The 12,996-nt window shown below is 48.2% G+C and overlaps 1 protein-coding gene across 1 annotated transcript in view; it reads left to right on the forward strand.

Annotated features, from left to right (window-relative positions):
- LOC311246316 (growth hormone-inducible transmembrane protein-like) overlaps nt 1-1,075 on the forward strand; it is a 38,217-nt gene extending 37,142 nt beyond the window's left edge. The window contains exon 9 of the mRNA XM_084338481.1: nt 413-1,075. Coding sequence (XP_084194607.1) covers nt 413-497 — 85 coding nt within the window. The 3' untranslated portion in view covers nt 498-1,075. The remainder of the gene's footprint in view (nt 1-412) is intronic.
- The last annotated feature ends 11,921 nt before the right edge of the window (nt 1,076-12,996 follow it).

Genomic DNA, 12,996 nt, shown 5'->3' on the forward strand with positions numbered 1-12,996 from the left:
TGCATGGGGATCTACATGGACACACTCAACATCTTCATCTGTTCTTGTCCCTGTACAGGTGCATGGGGATCTACCTGGACACACTCAACATCTTCATCTGTTCTTGTCCCTGTACAGGTGCATGGGGATCTACCTGGACACACTCAACATCTTCATCTGTTCTTGTCCCTGTACAGGTGCATGGGGATCTACATGGACACACTCAACATCTTCATCTGTTCTTGTCCCTGTACAGGTGCATGGGGATCTACCTGGACACACTCAACATCTTCATCTGTTCTTGTCCCTGTACAGGTGCATGGGGATCTACCTGGACACACTCAACATCTTCATCTGTTCTTGTCCCTGTACAGGTGCATGGGGATCTACATGGACACACTCAACATCTTCATCTGTTCTTGTCCCTGTACAGGTGCATGGGGATCTACATGGACACACTCAACATCTTCATGAGGATGGTGATGATTATGTCCAGCGGCGGCGGTGGAAGGAAGTAAATTACAAAACGACTTCAGAGTTCCAGTTTTACCTTCCGCGAACTTGAACAAAGTCATGTTCCAGCATACAAATAATGTTAGCCTACTTTTTAGTTTTTAAAAGTCTTATCCAACCGGCAAATAAACATGTATGCATTTTGCTCTCGTGTGAAGAAGAGGATTGCGTTTTCCTGTGAACAAAGTGAGGGCAGATTCTTGTATTGATAATGTTCTGGGAGATCTGAGGGTTGTGTTATTTGGTTCAGCTCAGGCTTGCAGTGGGAGACATCTGCCAGCACCACACCTCAGGTTTCTTTTGTATTGCTCCATATGTTTTCTATTTATTTTCACTTGCGTGTTTCCATTTTCTGAGTTGGGGAGACATTTGCGATCTCATGCAACTTCTAAGCCCCTACACATAAGACTATAGAGCCTACAATACAATATGTGAATATTCCTTATCTAAACTCCTCAATGTACAAAGAAATTGCACTTGTATATTGGGCACTTATACAGTTAGCACTTGGAAATATGTTTCTGTATGAGCTTAAGGTGTTTCAGTAATGGAATCATTCATCAATAAAGCAAGCCAAAAATTATTTCTTTTGTGTCTTTTTTTAAAGTGAAAATATAACAGTAGATATATCAAGTCAAAACTCTCCATAGAATAGGCCAATTTCTAATAATTATTATTTACAATTATCCTATCGTAACAGAGGATGCTATGCATTGTGTATGTTTTGAACAGAGTTTGGATTCTGCACTGATGTCTTATTTACTGATTTATGTTTGTAGGCAGATGGTCCAAATCAGGGACCTCTTGTTGGAGCAAGGTCAATAATCACTTCATCTTTGAAGATCGATGATCACAAATAAATAAACCATAATATATTAGTTTAGACATGAGTTCTCCAGTAAGGTTACAGTAAAAGTTAGGGTTTCCTGGTTTTATGCTAAACATTATTATGACTAGTTCATAATTATGACAAGTTCTGGCTTTGCAACTTGGCCAGCAACTGTTAAGCCTGGCTCAGTTAGACCATAAGAAGGGGAGATCCACACGGTAGCAACAGTTTTCTAAACTTTATAAACTAAGACTAAGTTTACTAACTAAGAAATGGAGTGTAGAATCGGGCAGTGTGTGTGTGTGGATGCAATGCAAAGTATAGGGTGTTGAAGGGTGTGTCAAACAAAGGAGAAAAATGAACAAACGGAGACACCAGCTAGTAGAGAGTGGTCCTTAAAAGAGACGTCACAAGTTACACACAGCCAGTAGTAGAGCCAGGGCCGTCGCACTACATATGGGGGGATTCCCCAACAACATGGTATCTGATGTATAAACCCCACCCCTACCTTAACCTACCTTACCTTAAGTTCTTAGTGTACGCACTACCAGGAGAAGACACTGCATTTCCATATGTGGAGTGAAACTGGAACAGTCTGAATGTTGTGCTAAAGCAATGTCCAAACATGAGACAATTCAAACTGAATTATAAAGAATTATTACATAGCGCTCGGTTGCCCCTGACAGCGGTCAATTATTTCTCGATAATTCACCGCTGCTATGGGCAACGCACAATAATGACAGCTGTTAGGGGCAACAGAGCGCTATTGACCAATCACAATCAAGCATTTTGATCGCAGTCACGAAAGCTAAGCTTTACCATTATGCACAGCTGCACTCATCAGTGCAATCAGACCACACACCTGCCGGCGATGACAGAGGACCCACAGAACAACTGCGTCTGCATTCAAGTCAAGTCAAGAGTTTTAATTTGATCTCGTCTTGTCGATGGTGTAAAATGAATTAGGTATATTGTTAGTAAGTTAGCCATGTAATAAGCGGGATAATGTATAGCTATATTCGGTCATTGTCGCAAAATAATTGACCGACACTGCGTTCTGGAACACCGAGGCGCATGACCTCGTAGCTATACATTATTCCTTACATAATTCTCACGAGGTACAGGGATGAGGGTGTTTACATTTTTATTTAATTTCTTTCATGTTTTACATATATAATTTTTTAGTTTTGCATATATATATATATATTTGTTTTGTAAGGTTTTAAATTAGTACATTCATTTGAGTAGTGGAAAAGGGGTAGCATTAAATAAGTGTATACGTCCTACTCCTTTTCGAACATGTAAATTGAGTTATGTTTTTTCTGCTAGAGATCAATGATTTGTTTTAGTTTTATATTGTTTGTATTTACATGTTCGAAATAAAGATTTCAAATCTAATCAAAACCTCATTGTATACCCGGAGGGCTGGTGCTCGACTCTGCCAAGGTTGTGTATCACAGTATGTTACGTCGGTGATGGCAGCCGGACTTTATCTTAGACACATACCCACGTAGAAGTCTACATCATCTACTGTATGTACTGTGGACAGTGTGGATACTTATAAACCTTTTATTTGAAAAGGTTCAGATCTAAACCAGCAGTTTAGCTGAAATGTGCATATTGCATTTCAAACCTTTATTTAAAGTCAAAAGGCAACGGAGGTTTCCCCCATTTACAGTCACGTCGAGTTAAGCATAAAAAGGCATATAAAATCATAACAATAAGACAAGTAAGCATATCTCAGAGGAGTGAGACGAGCAGGATCATAAAAATGCTACACTGGAATATGAAATGTATCTCTGGGGGCAACAGAGAGCCCCCTTCCTTAGAGAAAAGAATGCTTATACACTGCAAATAATGGCTGCAGAATTATACAGAGAGGCCCATCAACATCCCTGCACCTGGGCCTACTGTCACCTATAGTTCAGTGAGCAGTCTGCCTATACTCTGCACCTGGACCTACTGTCACCTATAGTTCAGTGAGCAGTCTGCCTATACTCTGCACCTGGACCTACTGTCACCTATAGTTCAGTGAGCAGTCTGCCTATACTCTGCACCTGGACCTACTGTCACCTATAGTTCAGTGAGCAGTCTGCCTATACTCTGCACCTGGACCTACTGTCACCTATAGTTCAGTGAGCAGTCTGTCTATACTCTGCACCTGGACCTACTGTCACCTATAGTTCAGTGAGCAGTCTGTCTATACTCTGCACCTGGACCTACTGTCACCTATAGTTCAGTGAGCAGTCTGCCTATACTCTGCACCTGGACCTACTGTCACCTATAGTTCAGTGAGCAGTCTGCCTATACTCTGCACCTGGACCTACTGTCACCTATAGTTCAGTGAGCAGTCTGTCTATACTCTGCACCTGGACCTACTGTCACCTATAGTTCAGTGAGCAGTCTGCCTATACTCTGCACCTGGACCTACTGTCACCTATAGTTCAGTGAGCAGTCTGTCTATACTCTGCACCTGGACCTACTGTCACCTATAGTTCAGTGAGCAGTCTGCCTATACTCTGCACCTGGACCTACTGTCACCTATAGTTCAGTGAGCAGTCTGTCTATACTCTGCACCTGGACCTACTGTCACCTATAGTTCAGTGAGCAGTCTGCCTATACTCTGCACCTGGACCTACTGTCACCTATAGTTCAGTGAGCAGTCTGCCTATACTCTGCACCTGGACCTACTGTCACCTATAGTTCAGTGAGCAGTCTGCCTATACTCTGCACCTGGACCTACTGTCACCTATAGTTCAGTGAGCAGTCTGACTATACTCTGCACCTGGACCTACTGTCACCTATAGTTCAGTGAGCAGTCTGCCTATACTCTGCACCTGGACCTACTGTCACCTATAGTTCAGTGAGCAGTCTGCCTATACTCTGCACCTGGACCTACTGTCACCTATAGTTCAGTGAGCAGTCTGCCTATACTCTGCACCTGGACCTACTGTCACCTATAGTTCAGTGAGCAGTCTGCCTATACTCTGCACCTGGACCTACTGTCACCTATAGTTCAGTGAGCAGTCTGTCTATACTCTGCACCTGGACCTACTGTCACCTATAGTTCAGTGAGCAGTCTGCCTATACTCTGCACCTGGACCTACTGTCACCTATAGTTCAGTGAGCAGTCTGCCTATACTCTGCACCTGGACCTACTGTCACCTATAGTTCAGTGAGCAGTCTGCCTATACTCTGCACCTGGACCTACTGTCACCTATAGTTCAGTCAGCAGTCTGCCTATACTCTGCACCTGGACCTACTGTCACCTATAGTTCAGTGAGCAGTCTGCCTATACTCTGCACCTGGACCTACTGTCACCTATAGTTCAGTGAGCAGTCTGCCTATACTCTGCACCTGGACCTACTGTCACCTATAGTTCAGTGAGCAGTCTGCCTATACTCTGCACCTGGACCTACTGTCACCTATAGTTCAGTGAGCAGTCTGCCTATACTCTGCACCTGGACCTACTGTCACCTATAGTTCAGTGAGCAGTCTGCCTATACTCTGCACCTGGACCTACTGTCACCTATAGTTCAGTGAGCAGTCTGTCTATACTCTGCACCTGGACCTACTGTCACCTATAGTTCAGTGAGCAGTCTGCCTATACTCTGCACCTGGACCTACTGTCACCTATAGTTCAGTGAGCAGTCTGCCTATACTCTGCACCTGGACCTACTGTCACCTATAGTTCAGTGAGCAGTCTGCCTATACTCTGCACCTGGACCTACTGTCACCTATAGTTCAGTGAGCAGTCTGCCTATACTCTGCACCTGGACCTACTGTCACCTATAGTTCAGTGAGCAGTCTGTCTATACTCTGCACCTGGACCTACTGTCACCTATAGTTCAGTGAGCAGTCTGCCTATACTCTGCACCTGGACCTACTGTCACCTATAGTTCAGTGAGCAGTCTGTCTATACTCTGCACCTGGACCTACTGTCACCTATAGTTCAGTGAGCAGTCTGCCTATACTCTGCACCTGGACCTACTGTCACCTATAGTTCAGTGAGCAGTCTGTCTATACTCTGCACCTGGACCTACTGTCACCTATAGTTCAGTGAGCAGTCTGTCTATACTCTGCACCTGGACCTACTGTCACCTATAGTTCAGTGAGCAGTCTGCCTATACTCTGCACCTGGACCTACTGTCACCTATAGTTCAGTGAGCAGTCTGCCTATACTCTGCACCTGGACCTACTGTCACCTATAGTTCAGTGAGCAGTCTGCCTATACTCTGCACCTGGACCTACTGTCACCTATAGTTCAGTGAGCAGTCTGTCTATACTCTGCACCTGGACCTACTGTCACCTATAGTTCAGTGAGCAGTCTGTCTATACTCTGCACCTGGACCTACTGTCACCTATAGTTCAGTGAGCAGTCTGCCTATACTCTGCACCTGGACCTACTGTCACCTATAGTTCAGTGAGCAGTCTGCCTATACTCTGCACCTGGACCTACTGTCACCTATAGTTCAGTGAGCAGTCTGCCTATACTCTGCACCTGGACCTACTGTCACCTATAGTTCAGTGAGCAGTCTGTCTATACTCTGCACCTGGACCTACTGTCACCTATAGTTCAGTGAGCAGTCTGCCTATACTCTGCACCTGGACCTACTGTCACCTATAGTTCAGTGAGCAGTCTGCCTATACTCTGCACCTGGACCTACTGTCACCTATAGTTCAGTGAGCAGTCTGCCTATACTCTGCACCTGGACCTACTGTCACCTATAGTTCAGTGAGCAGTCTGCCTATACTCTGCACCTGGACCTACTGTCACCTATAGTTCAGTGAGCAGTCTGTCTATACTCTGCACCTGGACCTACTGTCACCTATAGTTCAGTGAGCAGTCTGCCTATACTCTGCACCTGGACCTACTGTCACCTATAGTTCAGTGAGCAGTCTGTCTATACTCTGCACCTGGACCTACTGTCACCTATAGTTCAGTGAGCAGTCTGCCTATACTCTGCACCTGGACCTACTGTCACCTATAGTTCAGTGAGCAGTCTGCCTATACTCTGCACCTGGACCTACTGTCACCTATAGTTCAGTGAGCAGTCTGTCTATACTCTGCACCTGGACCTACTGTCACCTATAGTTCAGTGAGCAGTCTGCCTATACTCTGCACCTGGACCTACTGTCACCTATAGTTCAGTGAGCAGTCTGCCTATACTCTGCACCTGGACCTACTGTCACCTATAGTTCAGTGAGCAGTCTGCCTATACTCTGCACCTGGACCTACTGTCACCTATAGTTCAGTGAGCAGTCTGCCTATACTCTGCACCTGGACCTACTGTCACCTATAGTTCAGTGAGCAGTCTGTCTATACTCTGCACCTGGACCTACTGTCACCTATAGTTCAGTGAGCAGTCTGCCTATACTCTGCACCTGGACCTACTGTCACCTATAGTTCAGTGAGCAGTCTGCCTATACTCTGCACCTGGACCTACTGTCACCTATAGTTCAGTGAGCAGTCTGCCTATACTCTGCACCTGGATCTACTGTCACCTATAGTTCAGTGAGCAGTCTGCCTATACTCTGCACCTGGACCTACTGTCACCTATAGTTCAGTGAGCAGTCTGCCTATACTCTGCACCTGGACCTACTGTCACCTATAGTTCAGTGAGCAGTCTGCCTATACTCTGCACCTGGACCTACTGTCACCTATAGTTCAGTGAGCAGTCTGCCTATACTCTGCACCTGGACCTACTGTCACCTATACTGTTGGATTTATTGGTTTTATGTGACTTCTTACTGGACGTGACCTAAAGCTATCGGCGCTTGTTGTTGCCATAGCTACAGCTAACACGCTACAGTACTCACAGTGCTGAGCTCCCCCGAGGAAATGGCTCCAACATCAGATGTCGCAGAGATGCGAACGGAACTGAAGAACATCGAGATACTAGTAGTGGATCTTCTAAAGCGTCAAACGGAGCTAATGTCCAAGCTGGCTAGCATGGAACAAGCGGACACAGGCTGCACCAGCAGTCCCTCCTGGGCGACAGTGGTGAGGGGCCGACGGAAGCTCTCCCTTCCTCTCTATGATCCCGTTGATTCACCTCAACTATCAAACCGATTCAATCCTCTTTATAGTGATTCCAGCATCCTTGGCTCTCCTTCGTTTCCGTCTCCTGCTGCTAGTAGTGTAGCTTTGCTCAAAGACTATCCGAGGATAGCTACTAGCCTAGCTACTAGCCAGGCTCCAAGCGAAGCTACCAGGACGACGGCCCTCTCCAGCTCACAACTCAACCATGGAAGTATATCTGCGCCCCGGAGCAGAAAGCGCTCTGCCCTGTTTGCTCTCGCATCGCCAAGCTCCCCAGACTCACGCGATGGGTCCGACTCCCCAAAGTTTAAACGCCCTCGTCTGCGGTGCTCTGCAGCACATACCAGGATGATCATTCAAACGGCGAGTATCATCGATGGAAATGCCGCTGTGAATGAGCCCCTCCTCACGGCGCTGCTGCCCGACCAACCGTCTAACTCCGCCAGCAATACAGACGCTACTCCTTCGGCTTTTCACCATAGAAACCTGGCCATCTACGACGGGGAATGCATCCAGGAACAGCCAGAGATCCTACTCATCGGAGATTCCATCACCAGGTTTTTGCAAATACCACACGGCATTACGTATTGTTTTTCCGGTTTAAAAGTTACTGACTTACTGGAGTGTACTCCCGAAATCATCGAGAGATATCCGTCCGCCCACACCGTTATTATTCATATCGGAGCAAATGACGTAATGGCTAGACAATCCGTTAAACTCCAATCTGACTTTGAATCACTAATACTCACTATTGAAAGCCTGGGTAAAATATGCATTGTGTCTGGCCCCATTCCATCCATAGGTCGTGGATCTGAGCGATTTAGCCGTCTGTTCTGGTTGCACAAATGGCTACAGACCCACTGTACTACTATAGGACTTTGCTATATAAATAACTTTGATCTGCTCTGGTCCAGGAAAGACCATTACAGACCCGATGGCATCCATCCAAACATATCAGGGGTAAATGTGCTAATACATAACGTCATACAAAGTATAGCATCACTGGCCTGACAACCAACCATATCTAGCTCTGTAGACTATATACAGAAGCAGCCTAAACTACAAAAAAACACGTTGAGTGTCATCCCGATTCTGATCACCAAAAGACTAATCAATTACTCATTATCACGTCCCATATGTAAATCTAACCTTATCAATATCAGTGTTCAACCACAGATTATCTCACACCCCACTACAGAACCCGTACAGCTAAAACTAGCACTGTTCAACGTTAGAGCGCTGAAACAAAAATCATTTCTGATAAATGAACTCATAGTAAAACATGGTGTACATTGTATGTTTTTAGTAGAGACATGGTTAGACAATATCACTGGTGTAGCAACACTGATTGAGACCTGCCCTTCCAATTTTAAATTCTATCAATCAAACAGACAGAGTGGGAGGGGAGGAGGAATAGCAGCAATCATCTCCACTCAATTTGTGTGCAATGATATTGATATGATATGTGTGCACTGTCTATACTCTGCACCTGGACCTACTGTCACCTATAGTTCAGTGAGCAGTCTGACTATACTCTGCACCTGGACCTACTGTCACCTATAGTTCAGTGAGCAGTCTGCCTATACTCTGCACCTGGACCTACTGTCACCTATAGTTCAGTGAGCAGTCTGCCTATACTCTGCACCTGGACCTACTGTCACCTATAGTTCAGTGAGCAGTCTGCCTATACTCTGCACCTGGACCTACTGTCACCTATAGTTCAGTGAGCAGTCTGCCTATACTCTGCACCTGGACCTACTGTCACCTATAGTTCAGTGAGCAGTCTGCCTATACTCTGCACCTGGACCTACTGTCACCTATAGTTCAGTGAGCAGTCTGCCTATACTCTGCACCTGGACCTACTGTCACCTATAGTTCAGTGAGCAGTCTGCCTATACTCTGCACCTGGACCTACTGTCACCTATAGTTCAGTGAGCAGTCTGCCTATACTCTGCACCTGGACCTACTGTCACCTATAGTTCAGTGAGCAGTCTGCCTATACTCTGCACCTGGACCTACTGTCACCTATAGTTCAGTGAGCAGTCTGCCTATACTCTGCACCTGGACCTACTGTCACCTATAGTTCAGTGAGCAGTCTGTCTATACTCTGCACCTGGACCTACTGTCACCTATAGTTCAGTGAGCAGTCTGTCTATACTCTGCACCTGGACCTACTGTCACCTATAGTTCAGTGAGCAGTCTGCCTATACTCTGCACCTGGATCTACTGTCACCTATAGTTCAGTGAGCAGTCTGCCTATACTCTGCACCTGGACCTACTGTCACCTATAGTTCAGTGAGCAGTCTGCCTATACTCTGCACCTGGACCTACTGTCACCTATAGTTCAGTGAGCAGTCTGCCTATACTCTGCACCTGGACCTACTGTCACCTATAGTTCAGTGAGCAGTCTGTCTATACTCTGCACCTGGACCTACTGTCACCTATAGTTCAGTGAGCAGTCTGCCTATACTCTGCACCTGGGCCTACTGTCACCTATAGTTCAGTGAGCAGTCTGCCTATACTCTGCACCTGGACCTACTGTCACCTATAGTTCAGTGAGCAGTCTGCCTATACTCTGCACCTGGACCTACTGTCACCTATAGTTCAGTGAGCAGTCTGCCTATACTCTGCACCTGGACCTACTGTCACCTATAGTTCAGTGAGCAGTCTGCCTATACTCTGCACCTGGGCCTACTGTCACCTATAGTTAAGTGAGGTCTACTTTGTATTGAAGCCTGGGCAGGTTTATCAGTTACAGGTTGTACTTCAGATTTATTCATATATGGCACCGGGTGCTCTCACTGATAATGTAGGGGAAACTATTCCCACCATAGGCACTGCGTGCTCAATACATTAATAACACCCCGCTTGTACTTGGGGAGACCCAGGCATAATGTAGAGAAACATTGGGAATTCAAATAACAAGAATAATAAAATACCAAAAGAAAACCAAGCAAATGTGGGCCCACGTTACCAAAATAAAACCTACACTAAAGCCGGCTTAAATTGTTTGGGGTACCCCTTAGACACTGGTTGTTAGCGTTCACTTGAATGGACGCTGATGTTGATACACGAGGTACCGTTCGTACTTAGCCAAGATGGCGGACCCACTCTTATCACCTCTCGTCCAGGTGACAAGATGGCGTCGGCGATCCCTCGAGCACAGCCAGCGGGCTGGGCGAACAGCATGGGCAGTGGTTAGCTGGAGGAGCGTGCTGTGATTGCGGCCTCTGCCGGTGGGAAGAGGCGTCCTCTGTAACGTCTGGGGGACGTCCACTGCTGGCTGTTGCTTGCTGCTGTCTAATACTGCGAGCTAATACTGTTGCTACCCTAAACACAGCTAAGCTTCGGGTCTGGATGCACCCTCCTGCTATATCGGTTGTACTACTAACGCAACGTGGCTGATTATACCACCGGTCTTCATCGCCGCGTGCCCGGTAGTCTACTGGAGTCAGACAGAGCCGTTAGCAGCATGCTAATACACCGCACACTTACTACTATAACCCGTTAACTATAGACGTTAGTCCCGTTAACTCTAGACGTTAGTCCTTCGTTCTGTATCGCTTACTCACACACTATCGCTGGTACTTCTAGGATAACCCGTCAACTAGCAAGTACTTGTTGTCACCCGTTGCTCGTTCCAACAGGGCTTTTCAACATCACTTCTTCCACGGGGCTCGTTTGAGCACCCGCCCGTACTTCTAGGATAACCCATCAACTAGCAAGTACTTCTTATCACCCGTTGCTCGTTCCAACGGGGCTCTTCAACAGCTCTCCTTCAACGGAGCTCGTTTGAGCACATGCCCGCTGTGACTGCGACTGTTCACGGTCTAGGTCACTGCCGGAGAGAGATTCCTGGTCCTCTGGCCCCCAGGTAACTCCCTCTTCCTCGTTGCTTTCCTCTCTCCACCGCTCCACCTGCCACCACTGCCACTCCACCCCCTGCTGGCAACCGCCACTGATCCCCCTCTAGGACCACTTCAGCACAGGGGAAAGATGCTTCAATGTTAGTGTTAGTGATCCATAATGAAGCCGGAGAAGGGTAGCACCTCACCTCGTTATTAAACTGGGCAAGCTATCAAAAGGAACACTGTTTATCACACTTTATACACACACAGGGAAAGTAACAGTTAGTTAGCACTTCTGAATACTTAGTAGAATATTCAGGCTGCTACATTTCCCCCCACTTTAAACTTGCCAAGTCCTCTGCAAGTTACTCAATGAAACCAGGTTAATGACATGAAAACGGTCCTTAGACCAACAGTTTCACACATTGTTTCATTAGTTTCACACACTGTTCTACACCCACACGCTTCAGCACGTAGTCCTGGCGATACCCGGCAGGGAACCGACCTCTAGTACTCCTCTGGGGTGAGCACCACCTCTGGGTCCTCCCTGCGCGAGCACCATCTCTGGGTCCTCCTTGGGCGAGCACCATCTCTGGGTCCTCCCTGGGCGAGCACCATCTCTGGGTCCTCCCTGGACGAGCACCATCTCTGGGTCCTCCCTGGACGAGCACCATCTCTGGGTCTTCCCTGGACGAGCACCATCCCGGGGTCCTCTGGGGCCGGGTTCGTTCAACCTCCCCTGCGTCTGATTCTGTGTCAGATTCGTCTGTCTCTGTTGGTAGGGCCTCGGCCACAGCTTTGCCCTCCGAGGCCTCTGAGGGGCCACCCGCGGGGCCCTCCTCGCCCCTGTCTCCGCCGTCTTTGCCGTCCTCGCCATCCTCTCCTGAGGGGACCAACTCTACCTCTCCTCTTTGACCTCCGTCCGACCTGTTCTCCTTGTTCTCCTCTCGGTCTCGCACCAGTCTGGGACGGGGGAAACCCCTTGGTCGGAAGCCTCTGTAGTACTTCTGTCTCCTGGGTTTGTCCTTCCCGCGGTCTCGGTCCCCACTCCGGGACCTGTCGCGTCTCCTGTCGGGCTCCCTCTTCTCAGGCCCTCTCCTGTCAGGCCCTCTCCCTTCGGGCTTTCTCTGTTCAGGCCCCCTCCTGTCAGGCCCTCTCCTGTCAGGCCCTCTCCCTTCGGGCTTTCTCTGTTCAGGCCCCCTCCTGTCAGGCTCTCTCCTGTCAGGCCCTCTCCCTTCGGGCTTTCTCTGTTCAGGCCCCCTCCTGTCAGGCTCTCTCCTGTCGGGCTCTCTCCTGATGGGCTCTCTCCCCTCCGGCCCTCTACTTTCGGGCTCTCTCCGTTCAGGCCCCCTCTGGTCGGCCTTTCCCCTTTCGGACCCCCTCCTGTCCGTCTCTCTCTGGTCAGGCTCTCTCCTGCTGGGCTCTCTCCTGTTGGGCTCTCTCCTGTTGGGCTCTCTCCCCTCAGGCCCTCTCCGTTCGGGCTCTCTCTGTTCCGGCCCCCTCTGGTCGGCCCTTCTCTTTTCAGACCCCCTCCTGTCGGGCTCTCTCTCCGGCTCTCTCTGGTCAGGCTCTTTCTTCTCAGGCTCTTTCTTCTCCCGTTGCCGATCGAACGGGGTCTTAGGGGGCTGGATCCCTCGGACCACTGTCCGCCCCACTGGTTCCAGCTCGGGAGCGGGGAAAGGGGCGGGACCCTTTGTGGGGGGCAGGACCATCTCCTCCTCGGACCCGTTTATCGCCGCCATCGTCGGGTCGAGAAATGTCCGTCCCCCGTCGAGGGCGGCTTG

This window comes from Notolepis coatsorum, assembly GCF_963971535.1.
Source record: "Notolepis coatsorum genome assembly, contig: SUPER_1_unloc_1, whole genome shotgun sequence".
In the NCBI taxonomy this organism is placed as follows: Eukaryota; Metazoa; Chordata; class Actinopteri; order Aulopiformes; family Paralepididae; genus Notolepis; species Notolepis coatsorum.